Below are 16,381 nucleotides of genomic sequence, written 5' to 3'. Positions count from 1 at the left end.
CAGTTTTTTCCTGCATATAACCAAACATTCACAGTAAAAAGTAAACATCAACAGTTCAACCAGCACCACCACCATGCCCAAGGCTTTGCAGAATCCAGTACAAACATCAAAACTTGGACCCTGCTTGTTCTGAAACTTTACCTAACTGTGGACAGGTGGTTAATACCCACCCAAATAAAGTGCTCTGCTAGGCCCATGGCTGTCCCCATCCAGCCCTAAGATTCCCTTGCTCCAGTAATCCACCTCAAGCCATCTATTCTGAAACCTAACCTAAACACACATAGAGAAAAAGAAAATTACAGTTGTAACTGCAGCTACAGACCCATACAAGATGCTTTTGACCACAAAATAAAACTGAATTCCAGGGTCTTTTCTGGAACCAGAATGTATTTTAGGTCTATGAGCTTTTAATCAAAGTTATGAAGAAACATAATTCTCCAGGTTCTGCTGACCCAAACTGTAAACCCAACTCCAGACTTAACTCTGGTACTAAGCATGCACAGTCTATACTGTCAGAGATGCACAATCTCTGACTAGCCACAAATACTCCACACAAATAATTATGTCTCCATTTCCACAAAGTGTCTTAACAATAGGAAAAGACAAGAACACAACAAAATATTAAACCAGCTCATAGTTTACCTTTTCTTTAAGGTCCTGAGAAGATGGTATGGCCATTATGGTCACCAAAACTTTCATTAGCTGCAAGCTAATTTCTTTGCAGTCCTCCTGGCACACTTCAATCAGTGCTTGTACACAAGAAAGCAACTGCTCCATATAAAAGACCTATTTATTTTAAAAAGGACATATTTATTATGTTTTCTTAGCAAATATAAGTTTTTCTTTAAAGGAGAGATATGGGAAATGACAGTAATAAAATCCAAGCACCGTGTAGTCCCTCACGTTGGTAACATATTGGTAATTTCATGTTAGTTCTTCTAATTACCTGTATTCTACTTTTTATAAAATACAATATAATCTTCCTTCCACACTGTTTGTTTGTGTTTACCTTGTCCTGTTAACAAATTAAATGACCCTGCTCTTAATCACACAATGGTTCCACTGGTGAATAGTGAATAAAAACATCAAAGCATTTTGGAGTGCTTGCTGATAGTACTTTCTCTTTCAGAAGTGCAATTTGTTAATTAATAACATATTTGTTACAACTCTTTGAAATATTATTCCATGTTTGACTGTTTTGGATGAACAATGACAGCTAAATACATAAACCAAAAAGAACTGAGCCTTTGCTTTTATCTCAGCCAATTTATCTCATTTGATGCCATATAATTCATGTTATCTTGATCCAACTGATACCAGCTCAAGTCAATACTGCTGTCAGTTAGTTTGCCATGACTTCTATGATAAAGTGCATCAGATATCCATGAAGCTGACAGGGAACAGAAGGTGGCATTGTTACAAATTTACTCCCAAAAAATAAATCAAGTCTAGGAATAGGTTAGCTATAAGTGTTATTAATCTCATGGACATGGTCAATCCTTAGCTAAACAGTGTCAGTGCAGCATTTGCTGGCTAAAATAGAGATTGTTTTCTAAGACTAAAGGCTGGAACAATTCTGCCAAACTTTCAGCAGCAGATGGATCTGACTCCTGGAGCTAGTGCCAAATGGAAGTGGTAAGCTTAAACCTCATAGCAATTTTGCAGCTATACCTCAGGGAATTGTTATTTGAACAATCAGGTTATAGTGCTTCCACTTATATGAGCTCCTCATCACAGGCTTCATGGAGATTAAGGTTAATTCCTGCATCACTGGTACATATTCCATTAGGGAAGAAACCTAATGAGGGAAGAACTTGAAATGTATTTCTTACATTGGCTCAAAAAGACAATTAGGCCAGATTCAGTCTACACACATGAATAACTGTTTTAAGGGAAGTCTACATCTGACATGAAGTCAGAGTTCCTCAAGGCACAGCACTGGCCCTTTTATGGTCATCTTAACAGCAGAGATCTAATAAACTTCTGGTGGAATGAAAGCCAGGGTTTCATTTGTGGGGAAAACTTCAGGGATTCCTCTTGTGCATCTCTAACAGATCAATTTCTACATTTGAACATGGTAAGGAAAAAAAATCCTGCAGGTTAAAAAATATCCATTCCGTGCTCAAGAGAATCTCCTTATATAGCAATTGATGAATATTCTTCAGATGCTAAAATAAAAATGGTCTTTGGGCTCAGCTATTACCTGAAGATACACTTGGAAGTAAATTTCTAATTGATAAAGGTCTTCCTTCTAGACTTTCACTAAAAGAGAAGTAACCAAGCCCAAAAGTTTACAAAACATGTTCCTAAATATACAAATAAAGTACTGGTAACTGCCTTTTAAAATGAAAAATAAGAATGGAAAACAAAAATCAGATAACACTAAGAGGGCATCTTGGGAAACCTGCCATGCCAATTACAATAGACTCTAGAAAATTTTCAGTCACTTTTACTGATGAGAATTGAAATGCATGATCTTGTTTGGATTTGTGAACACAAGGAATTTCAAAACATGGGTTAAACTCTGCCTCAGGACCAGCCAGGGTAGACCTTTGTTAGTACAGGACTTACTGAGCAGCTGCTTCTCTCCCTGCCTTGCCTCTTCATCATGAAGTCTTTTATAGCAGTTCTCAAACCTGAACCTACATCTGCTAAGAGGATGGACTGTTGGTAAGTTGGTGAAAGCAGCAGATTTTCCCAGGAGACCACAACATGGCCCAGGCAGAATGGGGAAGCTCCTGTTTTGTCCCAGACACATGTCCACAGCTATATCCTGAGACAGGTGTGCAAGGGAGAGACAGGAATGGGAGCATTTAGGGAGAATAAGTGAAAAAGAAGTTTGGTCAATGCCTGTATCCTGCTGTGTGTTTTGCAGCTTTCCTTACCTCTTCAGATCGCTGACAGACTCCAGCCTGTGACAGTGTGTTGCCAAGCTGGGTTACATGAGGCTGTAAGATTTCTTTTGGGCTACCTCGAATCACTGCAGCCAGAACCATCACACAGGATGCTTTGGGTGTCTGCTCAAAGGCTGGGGTGATTAATTTCAAAGACACCTTAGGGCTGACAAACGTTCCAATCAATTCTGCCGCTTTCACACTCTGAAAAAAGAACAGGAATAATTTGAGGATTTTCCTAAAAGCACAAAGACCATTCAACGCATCATGGCCTTTTTCTGTTTCCAGCTGTTATTTTAAGTGCTTCAGCAGTTGCCTTGTAGGCCTTTTCCACTCACTCAATAACGATTATATGCATGAAGAAATTTTCTTGACATGCTCAGTAAGCACACAATAAGGCATTGCAAGCAGCCTTCCCCACATCAGACAAACTTCCACGAGAAAGCAGTGCACAGAAACAAAGTGTACAACTTCACTGTAATAAAGTTTCCAATTTAGAGTAACCAGATGTTGCACATTTAGTGGTTTAGCACTTTGTCCCTCAAATGCTGTTCTGAGGCTCGCCCTCAATGCATCACCACGTGTCTATTAAAAGCTCTAACTATAAAAACCTTAAGGAGGAATTTTTTGTTATTGTACTATACCTTGAAGCTGACATTTCAGATCTGGTTAAGTGTGGAAGCAATGCCATGGGGGAACTGCCCACTGCTTTCCATCTTACTTCTTTAATGGAAAGGCTTAAATTACTGTGTATTCCCTATGACAGTGACACCCTTTGATCCCATTCCTGCCTTGCAGATGTATCAGGATGTTGTATTCCACATGAAATACCACCACACCAGGGCTTACTGCCTGACTGATGCCCAATATTTACAATCATGTGCATGAATAAAGAAACAATCAGTTACTGCAGCACTACCTGTGCAACAGAACACTTCTTCCAATCCCATTAATTTAATGGTTGGCTCATTTCCTCAAAGATGAACATTTATCTCCCTTTCTCTACCATTTATAGTCTTGTGATTTAGCTATGACTTTTTTTTTGCACCTAATTAATACTTGAAACATGCTAGTTTTTTTAGTCTCAATGGAAGCACATAGTCATGAGTTCTACAATTTAAATTTGCATTATACAGAGCTGTTCCTTTCACAAAGACATGACTCAAAGGAGATGTAACATCCTCTGTGTAGATGAGAACTCTACTCTCCTCCATATTTGCCACAGAGAAAGAAAAAGACTATTAGTGCTCTGAAAACTGGACAATACAACTAAAGAGTTCAAAAAATATGATTTGATACATTTGTATGGATCAATTTATTCACTTTAATAGGGGAAAAAAATTGAAAGAGTCTTATTTGGTACTACTGGACTGGAGAAAGAAATGGACATTTTTCAAGTTGGTGGCTGCTCTGAAATGGGTTCCTACAGTGACAAACTAGAGGAGGTTATCACAGTACTCTAGGAAGCTGCATCACTAAGAGATAAAGGGCACTCAAAACCAGAAGTTGCTGAATCTTATGTTTGGCACAAGGAAAAATACAACTAAATACTGAAATCATCTCCTAACCTGGAATAAATCTCTTGGAAGCACCTGTGAGAAGATTAGTGATGCAATTCCAAGAAAGAGACAAGTATGGTCAATAAAGGCAAGGGATAGCTTTGTGCTGCTTGAACACATACTTTTAAATATAGATTTATAGCAATAAGCACTTGATAGGAAATTTGACAGGACAGCAAGGCTTCATGGCCTTATTGTCCTAATTATTTATGTTTTCCTATAGCCCGGCTGAGAGCAGGAACCTACAGAAGAGCCTGATTTAGGGTTGGACTATCTGCATCCAGTAAGCAGAACACATTCTTCCAGTTTCTCAAAGCAATAAAATTTGTAACTTTAGAGTAAGTTACGTGGATATATTTTTGTTATACATATGTCCTCCTCCTTGTGTAGAAAAAGGAACAGAAGATTTTCTCTTAAAATTGTAAAAGCATTTGTACCACCTTTCTTTTGCTAAACTTATGTCTTCAGCTGCATCTGTTTCACTGGTTTGTTGATCAAAGTGTTGAAAGAATCAACTGTTAGCAAAAATGAAACTAATTATTTCTCACAACCCCAGCCCCCCCTGCCATTTTCCAAGCATTAGGTCAAGGATTCAAAGACTGAACATGGGTATCACATGGAATAAACATACCTCAGTATATGGTTGGATTATGGGGCAGAGGGAGTGAAATTAACTTGAAAGGGCATGACCTGCACATTTTTTTACATTGAATTTCTTGCCCCAAGGCTTTTAGACTTTAATCCACTGCTTATAATTTTCAGAGAGATTATTATCAATGCTTCATGGGATTGGCATACAAACCGAACAGTATTTAAATAACTTTACTATTGGTCTTCATACCAATGATAGAGGAACACATTTATTTTAAGAGATTAGTGAAGTACAATGTGCATGTGTTTTTAACATCCATATAAACCTGAGCCTGATCCTTCAGACATGGGCAATTTCCAGTGACCTAAGGTAAAGTCAACCTTCAGAAGACAGACTGAAGACTATAAAGTCTTTATTCAGTGTACAACAGCTACTTTAACAGATCAAACTTACATTTCTAACCACTTCTCTTTGTTCATCTGAACACGCTTGGTACAAAGTTCTCAGCAGTAGCTCCATGTGCTGGGTGATGTGATCCTCTGCATGCAGCAATAATGTGTACAGGAGCTGGGATGCTTTGATTCTTGTGCTTTCCACCCAGTCTGTCATATCATGACAGAGACCTGGGAGAATTTTGGAGAGGTTTCTTGACACAAGTTCACGACAACCCAGCCCTGGTCGAGTCTCTAGAAGAAACAAAAACATCACAAAAAGGAATATCAAAGGAAAAGCCAATGCATAACAATCCTCAGAAAAGTTTAAAAGCTGCAAGGTAAGAGCTCTGGGAGTTTGCTTCAGCATAGAACAAAATATTCCAAATGCTGCTGAGGAATTTATCTGTGCAAGTTGCATTTTTTTAATATATATTGCAGAATTAAAACTCCACACAGCTCTTTGAATATTTATGTACTTATTACAGAATGGTGACTCAGGGTTCATGTTTTAAAATGTTTACAGAAGAAGAAAGGAAAGAAAATTGAAATTAATGTGTGTCTTTACCCACATTGGAAAACACAGCTCAATAATTGTCTTTTAATTTTGACAGCAACACAAGCATCATGAAAAATAAACTGAAACACACATAGATAAACAGAAGAAAGACTTTTGTATGCAAATGCTGAGTTAAATACAATTTGGAAGAGGAAAAAGTAGAAAGCACAAACAATACACAAGACATGAGCTGCAGTAAAACAGACAATGTCAATTGTGCCCTCTAAAGGAAAAGGTTAAAAGTGTATCTGGCAAATTAAAGGCAGAAAGGGAATGGAACTATGGCTTGTACAGATGCTGTGTACTAGATCAGGCCAACAAATTGATAGTGTTTTAAAAATTACAGCTATTATATAATCTCCTTTCTAAGGCTTTTCCAGGAAGAGCAGCTCTCTGAAGTGTCTCTTAAATGTTTCAAAAATTGAGTAGTACATTTAAAATGATGATACAGCAGTTGGGGGGGTACATTTTTTTTTTTTCTTAAGACTGAATTTCATTTGTAATGACTTTGTGGAAAGTAAGTTTTTGAGGTTATCTTTTGATTTCAACCCAAAAGTGTTACAAATATATACTCTCTGCCTCAAAAAAAGAACACAAATTTCTGGAGAACTAAAAAACTTACCTTTCCCAACAAATGCCTACTGTACTGTCTTGGCAATCATCAAATTTACCTGTTAGTTAATTTATAAATCGCTGAGATTCAGAAGAGCAACTTGACAAATATCTTGATATCTTGCATCTTTGTTAGATGCAACAAGCATCTAATAGATGTCCTGATCCATACTTTACAGATAAAGCAGTGACAGCCCTTCCCAAAACACAACAATAAACTTTTTCAGTGATTTTTTTCCTACAGTCTATTTTCTTGTCTTAACACTGTATATGTTTATTCAAACAAAATCTGAAAAGTTGTTCTTTGAGAAGTATGATTTCATAATTACCACTCACAATGTTCACTTGCTGTTTTAAGAAAGAGACATCATTCATTATGAGGTGTCAAAATACACTGAATGTGTGAGTGCATTTTTTATTTCTGATACAGAGTTCTCCTGTAAATGCTCAGGAAGAAAATGACTGAGCTGTCTCAAGATATTTTCCTGCACTGGTCTGTGCAACTACAAATGCTAAAACGAAAACTGACTAAAATAAATGGTCTGAGGATACAAAAGGCTTAGAAATACCTATGAAATACCTAACTAGGGAAGAAAATAAAATGCAAACATCAGGACATGAATTGCTGCTTCTTTTGTCAATGGAAGAAACATTTTGGATTATGAAAGCTGACAATGAGTAGCAAAAGGTCAAATAAAGAAATCAACTTGAGACAGCAAATATAGACTGGCATCCTATTCAACCCGAGGCAGAATTTTGTTTGAAGAATTTGGACCATTCTTTATCAGCAATTCCTTCATTTCAGATGTTCAAATGCAGGCATTTATCCCTGTAGCTACTCCTGTCAAAGACTTCCCTGCTATAAACTGTCTGCACCTGTATCCTGAGGCAATGAGTGCTGGGGCTCAGTGCAAGCTGTGCAGTTGCCAGGATGACACCAGGTCTCCCTCTGGTCCCCCTCTGACCTGCAGGATCTGTCACTGGGAGATCAAAGCAGGGGCTCCTATGGCAGGTCCATTAGTCTGACAGCTGGACAAAGCTACTGAAGTAAAACATCCTACATACTCACAATTGGAAAAAAATATTCCAGTACACTAAAGTTACAAGAAATGGCAACAAAGTACTATAATACATCATTATCATATTAAAAAAACCCAAACCAACCAAGTGTTCATGGACAGCAAACAGAAAGGACACATATAATAACAATCATCCATACAGTCTGTGGTAGGACACCACATAAGGTACATCAGTGTCTCTGATACAAAGTTTTCTGTCTCTAGGATTAAGTAGCCATCATACTTTCCTCTGATTTTTCTTCTGTTTGTCACATCAAGCCTGACTATTAATAAGACATACCATTTGGAAGTAAAGATAAACAGCAAGAAATTTATACCTCAAAGTCATCATTAACTTGGGACTCAAGTCCAAAATTATTAGGCCATTTAAAAAAAATATTCTTTAGTTAGATGTACACATATATATAAATACATACTTATATGTCACATTCAAGCCTTAACTGCATTATTCTATCAAGAAAAATGCATGAAAATTCAATTTAATGTGGGGCTGGAATGTTGCCCAAATTAATGAAGCATATTTATTGTTCTAAGAAGATTAGTTGGGAGATCACATATCATTTAATTATGAAGTAATTGGTAGATGTCACTTTCTAAAAAGCTCCACCAAAACAGCTAAGACACACAAACCCCAACACACACCTAGACAAAACTGACCAAGGTAACCCCATCAGCTTACAAATGGTAATCACTGTTCCAAGGACAATGAAATGAAACCTTTTATGAACCTCACTATATCATGATCATTGCAAAATAAGTGACTGGAGCTTAGACACTCAATTTCATCAGTTTATGCCTGTTAAAAGATTCTCTGACTGCCAAGAGAAGAAATATGCTTCTGCCATGAGTAGTGGAAGTAAAAGCGTTCTTCAGCATTTCCAAACCCCTGAGGTAAACTTATATATAAAATAAGGAGGAAAGAAAAAACATTGGGAAGGATGACAGATCAACTTGCCTGCCTTCAAAGCTAAACAGTTCTGTCAAACCAGTCACCATTATGAAGCGCTTCCCCTTTCATTCAAGCATTACTGAGTAAAACAACTTTAAAGACAAAAAAAAAGAAGTGTAATTTCAAAGAAGAAAGAACTCCGGAACCCACTGTCATGGAAAGGATTTTGCTGCTGGGTATTCAGTGATGTGATTGTCATGTAGGCACAAGTCAAGCATGAACCTGTTCTTTCACACTAAAAGAGTTTTTGTTCAGTTAAATATGAGTACAGAAATCAATAAATGAGCCAGTTAAACTCTCTCTTCCCCCAACTCCCATACACATATTTTTAAACATTAACTTTGTGAACCCAAGACAGGAAACAAGCTTCAAGCTACTGCAAACACAGTGCTTGAAAGCCACCTATAAATCATATGGTGGTAAAAAGTAAACTACCCATTCTGCATATCTTGGGGCTTTTGTGTACAATAAAGGAAATTACTCTGTTCCCACATTCTTCATGTACACTGGCAGATTTTAGGTAGCATCCCAGTGTCTCACAGAGAAGTCTGAAATAATTTCATTGCAAATTTTTCTTCCACACCAATTATGTGGATCATTAATGCTATGACCTGCACTCATTATTCAAGGACTTAGCTCACAGGTTTTCTTTCCTCCTGCCTTCCTTTCCAGTCATTTCTGTGCTCACTGTGTACCTGGCTGCTGGTTGGTGTAGAATTTACTGCTGTTTCTGCACCACTGCTTTACCTCTTTTTCAGCATAGGCAGCCTCATTTACTTCCTCCAAAATGAATTTTTGGATTAACAAAAGGAACCAAAAAACCAAAACAAAAGGTTACTGAAAAACCACTTTTTAAAATTTAAATTTAATAGGAATAATTCAAGTAATTTTATATATATTTTATATGTGCTACCTCTCTGTACATTAATATTACATACTGTAATGAATATTACACATCCTGCTCTGCTATCAGGACTGCACTGCAGCTCTTGGAGATTATTCACAAGCAAAAACCACTTTCAGCACAACATTTACCTCCTTTGGGATAATGGGATGGTGAAACACTAAAATCCATCTTATCCTTCAAGTTTTCTTCGTTCTCTTTCTCCCATTGCAAGCCTATCTTTTCCCAGTAGGTCCAAGCCAGTTTCCTAGACATAAAATAAGAGTTTTATACCACCATGTCCCCACATAAAAACACTTTAAAATGAGACTCCTGGAAAAGGCAACTTGAATTCAGCTGGAAGGATGGGAAGCATTCCTGCTCTTTACCTAGGCACATTAAATTGAGAGTTTATACTTCTTTTGTACTCAGTGGACAGAGGCCTCTTCTCCCAAGGGATAATTCTGTCTCTGTCCCCCCCTGTCTTTGTCTGTCTCACATTTAATTCAATGTAGCATAAAAGGACAGTATAACAAAAGTTACTGAAGATAATGATAACATTTTCAGTCCAAGAAAAAACAAACTAACTAACTAACAAACACAAGTGGGGGTTTTGTCCTCCAAGCAAGACATCTGTGAACTTAGGAACACTTCATTGACATCTATTTAAGAGGGGGAAAAAAAGACAAAATGTTCCACTTACGTATTTTCAGGAATTTCATCAGTAAAGCTGCCAAGTAACAGAGGGATCAGCTTGTGAAAATATGAGTATCTGTCTCTTAGGTGCAACAACCATTCTCCAATGACAGTTGTTACAGCGTGCCGTACCTACAGCGAAACACCATTTAAAAGGTGTCAGGAAAATAACAGAAAAATATTAAAAATAATATTTGCTTTCTGTATATAAGATGTGGTGAAACATATCAACACTTGCAGAAGAAATTACAAGAACCCAGCATTTCCTCACTTGCAAGAAGTATCTTAAGGAACACACAAGCAATCACATTCTCATTTTTTCCTCTGGCTTAGTCAGTCTTAGACTGCTGCACAAAAGCCAGTTCTGAGAGGAAGACAAGATACAGACCTCACTCAGAAAACTAAATTCTTATGGTTAATTCCTTCCTGAGAATGTAAGAAATGTATATTTCTCTGGAATTTGTAGCTTTCCAAGTACATCTCCAGAAGAAAATTTTCTCTGTTCACTATAAAAGAAAGATCAATTTTAAAATTACTGTTTCAGTTGCATCTTATAAAGAGATCCATATCATGTTTGTTAAGCATCTGAGAAGGCCAGAGAATCAAGGCCCAGAGAGATGTGACAGAGAATTTAAGACAGAATTGAAGGCATCCATTAGAACAAAAAGGTGCCTACAATCCTCAACACCCTGCTGAACTAGACAGCAGTCACCAGCATTGGTTTGGGACAGATTACAACTGAGATGGGTGGAATGTTGTTTCAGCTGGGACAGAGTTCATCATAGCAGCTGGCGTGGTGCTATTCTTTGGATTTAGTGTGAGAACAATGCTGATAACACACTGATGTTTACTTGTTGCTCAGTGTAGTTTACCCTAAGTCAAGACTTTTGGATGTCTCAAGCTCTGCTAGTGAGGAGCTGCACCTACAGCTGAAGGAGCAATGCCAGGACAGGTGACACGGGCTGGGAGTGAGCAAGGGGCTGTGTGGTCCTCAATTCCCATCTGGGATAAAACCACGACAGACATACTGAAAGATCTCAGCTGAATGCAAGACAGCTGAAAACAGGGAAAGCAGGGAAAGAAACACCAAGAAACCCACCCCATGGGGATGGGTTTCACACAGACTTAAAATAAATGCCAAGAAAAGAAGGAAGAAAAGCACACCTTGGGAATCTCATCAAACAATCTCTGGGCGAGATGAGACAGGACATCATCCACAGACTTTCCATTCCCAAACTGTATCACTGCTCCAGTAGCCTGAATCACATCAACACGAACTCTGTAGTGTTGGTGGGAAATTGTCTGCATTAGGGGTTTTATCAGAGACTCTGACTGCATATGGAAGTGCTCTGTTAGGGCAGAAAGACAGAAACATCAACCATGTGAGTTGCCATAGTGGGCAGGATCCCTGTCCATGGTAGAGGGTTTGAACTAGGTGATCTTTATAGTCCTTTCAAACCCAAACCACTCTCTGATTCTATGCAGCATCGATATATTCATGACACCAAACAGTTGTTGGGACCAGCAGTACAAGATGATTTTGGAAGGACTAATGAATTTGGGGGGGTGTTTAATGCTGATCCATAATCCTGTCTCTTTCTGTATGTGACAGATCTGGAGCAACATGATTTCTGTACCACTACAAACAGCAGCCTGACTAATGGTGCTGTGTCTATGTAGCAGGCAGCTTTAACTTTATGCAGTATCAGAGCTGAACGCTGCCCACACAGTCTCCCCTAGCCCCTCCTCCTGCTACTACCCACATGTCACAGCTCAGCCTACGCTCTTGGCACGGTTCTTCTCCAACAGTTCCTCCAAACCCCGCAAAGCACACCTGTGAGGGTGCGTGCGACCTGTCATCTCTCTCCTGCCTGCATCCCTGTTGGCTCCTAGCGTCCCTTCTCAGCCCCCATGGCATCGCCCCAGCGCTGCCCATCCCTCAGCCCCACCTGGCATGGCCCTGGCGCAGGCCACGGCACACCTGCAGCTCTCCCGCCTGACCTCGGCATAGTGGTCGAGGAGGGTGGCCTGGAGGACGCGGGCGATGTCGCCGAGGTAGGGGGCGGTGGCGGCGCCGCAGCGCTGCAGCAGGAGGCTCAGCAGCTGCACCAGGCCCAGCCGCAGCTCCTCGCTGGGCTCCGCGCCCTGCGGCGGGCACAGCCGCTGGGCCAGGGCCGGCAGCAGCACGGGCAGCGCCTCGCAGGGCCGCTCGCCGTGGCTGAGCCCGTGGCGGAGCAGCTGCAGGGCGAGCTCCCGGCACCGCTCCGCCGCGTCCCCCGCCAGGCAGCGCGACAGCGGCCGCAGCAGCCGCGCCGCGAACACCTCCTGCAGCACCGCGCCCGGCAGCGGCCGGCCCTGCAGCTCGGCGCGGATGTCCTCCAGCGCCCGCAATCGCGCCGCCCGGCCGCAGTCGGGCTGCTGGAGGAGGCTCAGGGGCCGGGCCAGCGCCTGCGACAGCTCGGCCGCCTCCCCGGCCGCTGCCATGTTCCCGGCACCGCGGCGCGGCCGTGTCGCCAGGGACGCGCGGGCGTTTGCGACGGCGGGCGCGCACTTGCTTTACGGCAGTGCCGGGCAGTGCGCGGGGGACGGGGACAGGGACAGGGACAGGGACGGGGACAGGGACAGGGACAGGGACAGGGACAGGGACAGGGACAGGGACAGGGGCCGTGCCCGGGGGAGCAGCGGTGCGAGCCTGGGAGGAGCCCGCGGGGGCTGCGAGGGGAGCGGGACCGGGGCTCCGCTTTGCCGTGTATCGCTTCCCCTGCTGTTCCTTCTCTGCAGGGGTCAAACAGCACGGGAAACAACTCGTCAGTTTCTAACAGCGTTGTATACTTTTTTGTGTTTATTTGTATTAGCTAATGTGTAAATACATTGTGTTTATGCTGTACTTATGTGTACTTTACACAACCTCGTGTTTTGTGTTCTCCTCTGGTGACTGCAAGGAACAGACATCAAACCAAAAGGATTCTCGGGTGATTTTCTTGAGTGATCACACTGAATCTAAAGTGCAATAAACTACAGAACTAACTAATTAAAATTATTCTTTTAAAATATCCCTTTGTTTACTAGCGGAGTTTATTCTCTTATTGTGCTTCTCTTCGCTTTACCGTGTTCTATTGTGGTCCTGTTTCACCCTTTATTCTATGGGAACCACGAATGTGAATTTCCTGGCGACAGAAGGATTACAAGCGTGCTTTGGGCTATTCCTGACAGCCCGTGCTGGCCCATGGCTGAATCCCAGCTCCTCATGGCCTTGCACAGTGGTGCTGCTGGCTGTGATGCCTTTGCTCTAAAGGTGAGCTGCCCTTCGCAGCCCCTCCCGAGCTGTGGCTGCCCAGCAGGGCTGGCAGCTCCGTTGGCTCAGCAGCCCGTGCTGCACGGCCGGCTCACCATCCGTGATGGTCAGGACACGTCTCACGGCCAGCTTGTCCTCTGTGCCCAAGCCATCGTCCCGTGTGTCACAGCCAGGCTGCTGCCCTTCATGGCCATGCCGGTCCTTCACGGTTTGGCCGCTTCACACATCCAGACTGGCCTTTGTGGCCAGGCCTGTTCTTAATGGCCAGGCCATTGGCCATTGTGGCCAGGCTCACCTTCCTCCGCTAGCCTGTGCTCAGGCTGGCAGCGCGGAGCAGCCAGGCCAGCTCCTGCCATCCCGTGTGGGTCCGTGCGGTGCAGAGCGGGTCAGAGCGGGTCAGAACGGGTCAGAGCGGGTCAGAGCGGGTCAGAACTGTGCAGAGCGGGTCAGAACTGTGCAGAGCGGTGCAGAGCGGGTCTGTGCGGTGCAGAGCGGGTCTGTGCGGTGCAGAACGGGTCAGAACGGTGCAGAGCGGGTCAGAGCGGGTCTGTGCGGTGCAGAGCGGGTCAGAACTGTGCAGAGCGGTGCAGAACGGTGCAGAGCGGGTCAGAGCGGGTCAGAGCGGGTCAGAACTGTGCAGAGCGGGTCAGAGCGGTGCAGAGCGGGTCAGAGCGGTGCCGAGCGGGTCAGAGCGGTGCAGAGCGGGTCAGAGCGGTGCCGAGCGGGTCAGAGCGGTGCAGAGCGGGTCAGAGCGGTGCCGAGCGGGTCAGAGCGGTGCAGAGCGGGTCAGAGCGGTGCCGAGCGGGTCAGAGCGGTGCAGAGCGGGTCCGTGCGTCGCGGTCGGAGCGGAGTGGTCCATGCGGGTCGGAGCGGAGCTGTTCGGAGCGGAGGGCCGGTGCCGCTCGGTTGGGAGCGGAGGGCCGGTGCCGCTCGGTTGGGAGCGGAGAGCCGGTGCCGCTCGGTTGGGAGCGGAGGGCCGGTGCCGCTCGGTTGGGAGCGGAGGGCCGGTGCCGCTCGGTTCGGAGCGGAGGGCCGGTGCCGCTCGGTTCGGAGCGGAGGGCCGGTGCCGCTCGGCTGGGAGCGGAGGGCCGGTGCCGCTCGGCTGGGAGCGGAGGGCCGGTGCCGCTCGGTTGGGAGCGGAGGGCCGGTGCCGCTCGGTTGGAAGCGGAGGGCCCGTGGCGCCTCACGGCGGAGGCGGCGGTGGAGGCCGCGCCCGCCGGTGAGTGACGGCGGCGGCACTTCCTGCGGGCGAGCGGCGGCGGCGGAGCCTTTGTGAGGGAGCGGGAGGAGGGTCCCCGCGGCGCCCCGCGGCCCCGGGCGGGCGGGCAGCAGCGGAGGCGGCGGCGGCGGCTGCAGTGCGGATACCGGCAGGGGAGCCGCTTCCCCCGCCTCCACCGCCGGCGAGCACAGCGGAGGCGCCGCCGCTCAGCCGGCTCCGGCCACCAGGTATTTACCGGCCCCTCGGTTCCCCGGGCCCGGCCGGGCGCGGAGCCGTGCGGCGGGGCAGGGACCGGGACAGGGACAGGGACCGGGATAGGGGAACACATCCGCCCGGCGGGGCCCGGGGCACTTCCCCGGCGCTCGGAGCCTCCCGGGGCCTGCCCCGCACAGCCCCGGCCGCCCCCGGCATCCACAGATCCGGGCAGAGAGGCCGGGGCCGGGGTAAAGATGCCCCGGCGCTCTGGGCTCCTAACGGAGCGGTCATAACCTCGCTGGGGGAAATAAAGAGGGATTGGGGCTGTTCTCCCTCCAGGTCATCCAACTTCCCTTTGGGGAACTCAGTTCCCTTCGGAGGGCTCTGCCCGCTCCTCCCCAGCTCTCCCGGGGCCGCGAAGGGGACAGGTCGCTGGCTGGGAAAGAGAGAGATGCTAAAATTGCCCAAAAATCTCTGTAGCAAAAAGCCGTGTCTCTGATGACAGGAGCAAATCCCCACGGGGAGAGCAAAGCAAGGCTTTACACCATCATTTAATAGTGTCTTTGAAACTCATTGCCTCGTAGGGTCAATTTCACCGGTTTGTTGGGGTTTTTTCCCAAAGATTGATCACTATCTAGGAGTTAAAATCCTCTTTGTGTACTTGGTGGGATGTTGATGATACAAAGATGACACTGTTCAGCATTTCCACGTACAACCCCAGAACATGAAAACGTTCAAATTCAGTAGGTCCTCAGTAGGCAACAGGCAATATTAAAATGTCTTTGCTCTTCAGATCTCTCTGACAAAGGATTTGGGAACTGTCTCATCTCTTTCTTGCACCATTTTCTTACCTAGGTTGTGTTTTCTGTTTACAAGCCTGAAGATGGCTGCTGCTGCTTCCTGCAATGTGGAAGAAGATGAGAGCCTGAAGGGATGTGAACTCTATGTTCAGAAACACAACATCCAACAGATTTTAAAAGAATGCATTGTAAACCTCTGTATAGCAAAGCCAGACCGACCCATGAAGTTCCTCAGAGAACACTTTGAAAAACTAGAAAAGGTCAGTGATTTTCATGTGATTTGACATTTTCCATTTATATAGTGAAAAAAGATTGTTTAAAAATTTCAAATGTTTTGGAACATTTTTTTTTTCTTTCAAATTTTAAGTGATCACACAACTGTGAAAATGTCAAGTGTTAAGAGAAAAAAGCCCTAACCCCTTATTTATTACTATAACATTGACTATAGTTTAGAATTTTTTGTGCATAACACCAAGATTATAATACCTCATCACACTGCACTTGTTAAAAATGACCCAAACTGATTGTGAGGCGTGGTATCCTGAACTTCCATCTCTTGGAATAACCTGCCTATGGGTGTAAAAGATGTTGTTTATTCCAGAATCAGGTGCTGGGGTT

At 44.3% G+C, this 16,381-nt stretch overlaps 2 protein-coding genes across 3 annotated transcripts in view; one reads left to right on the top strand and one right to left on the bottom strand.

The window, feature by feature from the left end:
- The window catches only part of DNAAF5 (dynein axonemal assembly factor 5), a 30,068-nt gene extending 15,096 nt beyond the window's left edge, over nt 1-14,972 (bottom strand). Inside the window, exons 1-8 of the mRNA XM_086853837.1 lie at nt 14,313-14,972; nt 12,204-14,001; nt 11,419-11,603; nt 10,262-10,386; nt 9,711-9,826; nt 5,499-5,731; nt 2,886-3,098; nt 643-786 (exon numbers count right to left, since the gene is read on the bottom strand). Coding sequence (XP_086709963.1) covers nt 643-786; nt 2,886-3,098; nt 5,499-5,731; nt 9,711-9,826; nt 10,262-10,386; nt 11,419-11,603; nt 12,204-12,738 — 1,551 coding nt within the window. The 5' untranslated portion in view covers nt 12,739-14,001; nt 14,313-14,972. The remainder of the gene's footprint in view (nt 1-642; nt 787-2,885; nt 3,099-5,498; nt 5,732-9,710; nt 9,827-10,261; nt 10,387-11,418; nt 11,604-12,203; nt 14,002-14,312) is intronic.
- Nucleotides 14,796-16,381, top strand: part of PRKAR1B (protein kinase cAMP-dependent type I regulatory subunit beta) — a 91,699-nt gene continuing 90,113 nt past the window's right edge. Inside the window, exons 1-2 of one of the 2 annotated variants that reach the window (XM_086853839.1) lie at nt 14,796-14,995; nt 15,840-16,023. In XM_086853839.1, coding sequence (XP_086709965.1) covers nt 15,847-16,023 — 177 coding nt within the window. In that variant the 5' untranslated portion in view covers nt 14,796-14,995; nt 15,840-15,846. Of the gene's footprint in view, nt 14,996-15,818; nt 16,024-16,381 lie in introns of both variants that reach the window. The other variant, XM_086853838.1, reaches the window with a different exon arrangement.

Source organism: Cyanistes caeruleus, chromosome 17, assembly GCF_971803275.1.
Source record: "Cyanistes caeruleus chromosome 17, bCyaCae1.hap1.1, whole genome shotgun sequence".
NCBI classification, from domain to species: domain Eukaryota; kingdom Metazoa; phylum Chordata; class Aves; order Passeriformes; family Paridae; genus Cyanistes; species Cyanistes caeruleus.
The sequence above is the reverse complement of the archived record's forward strand: the minus strand, read 5'-3'. Positions and strand labels throughout refer to the sequence as shown.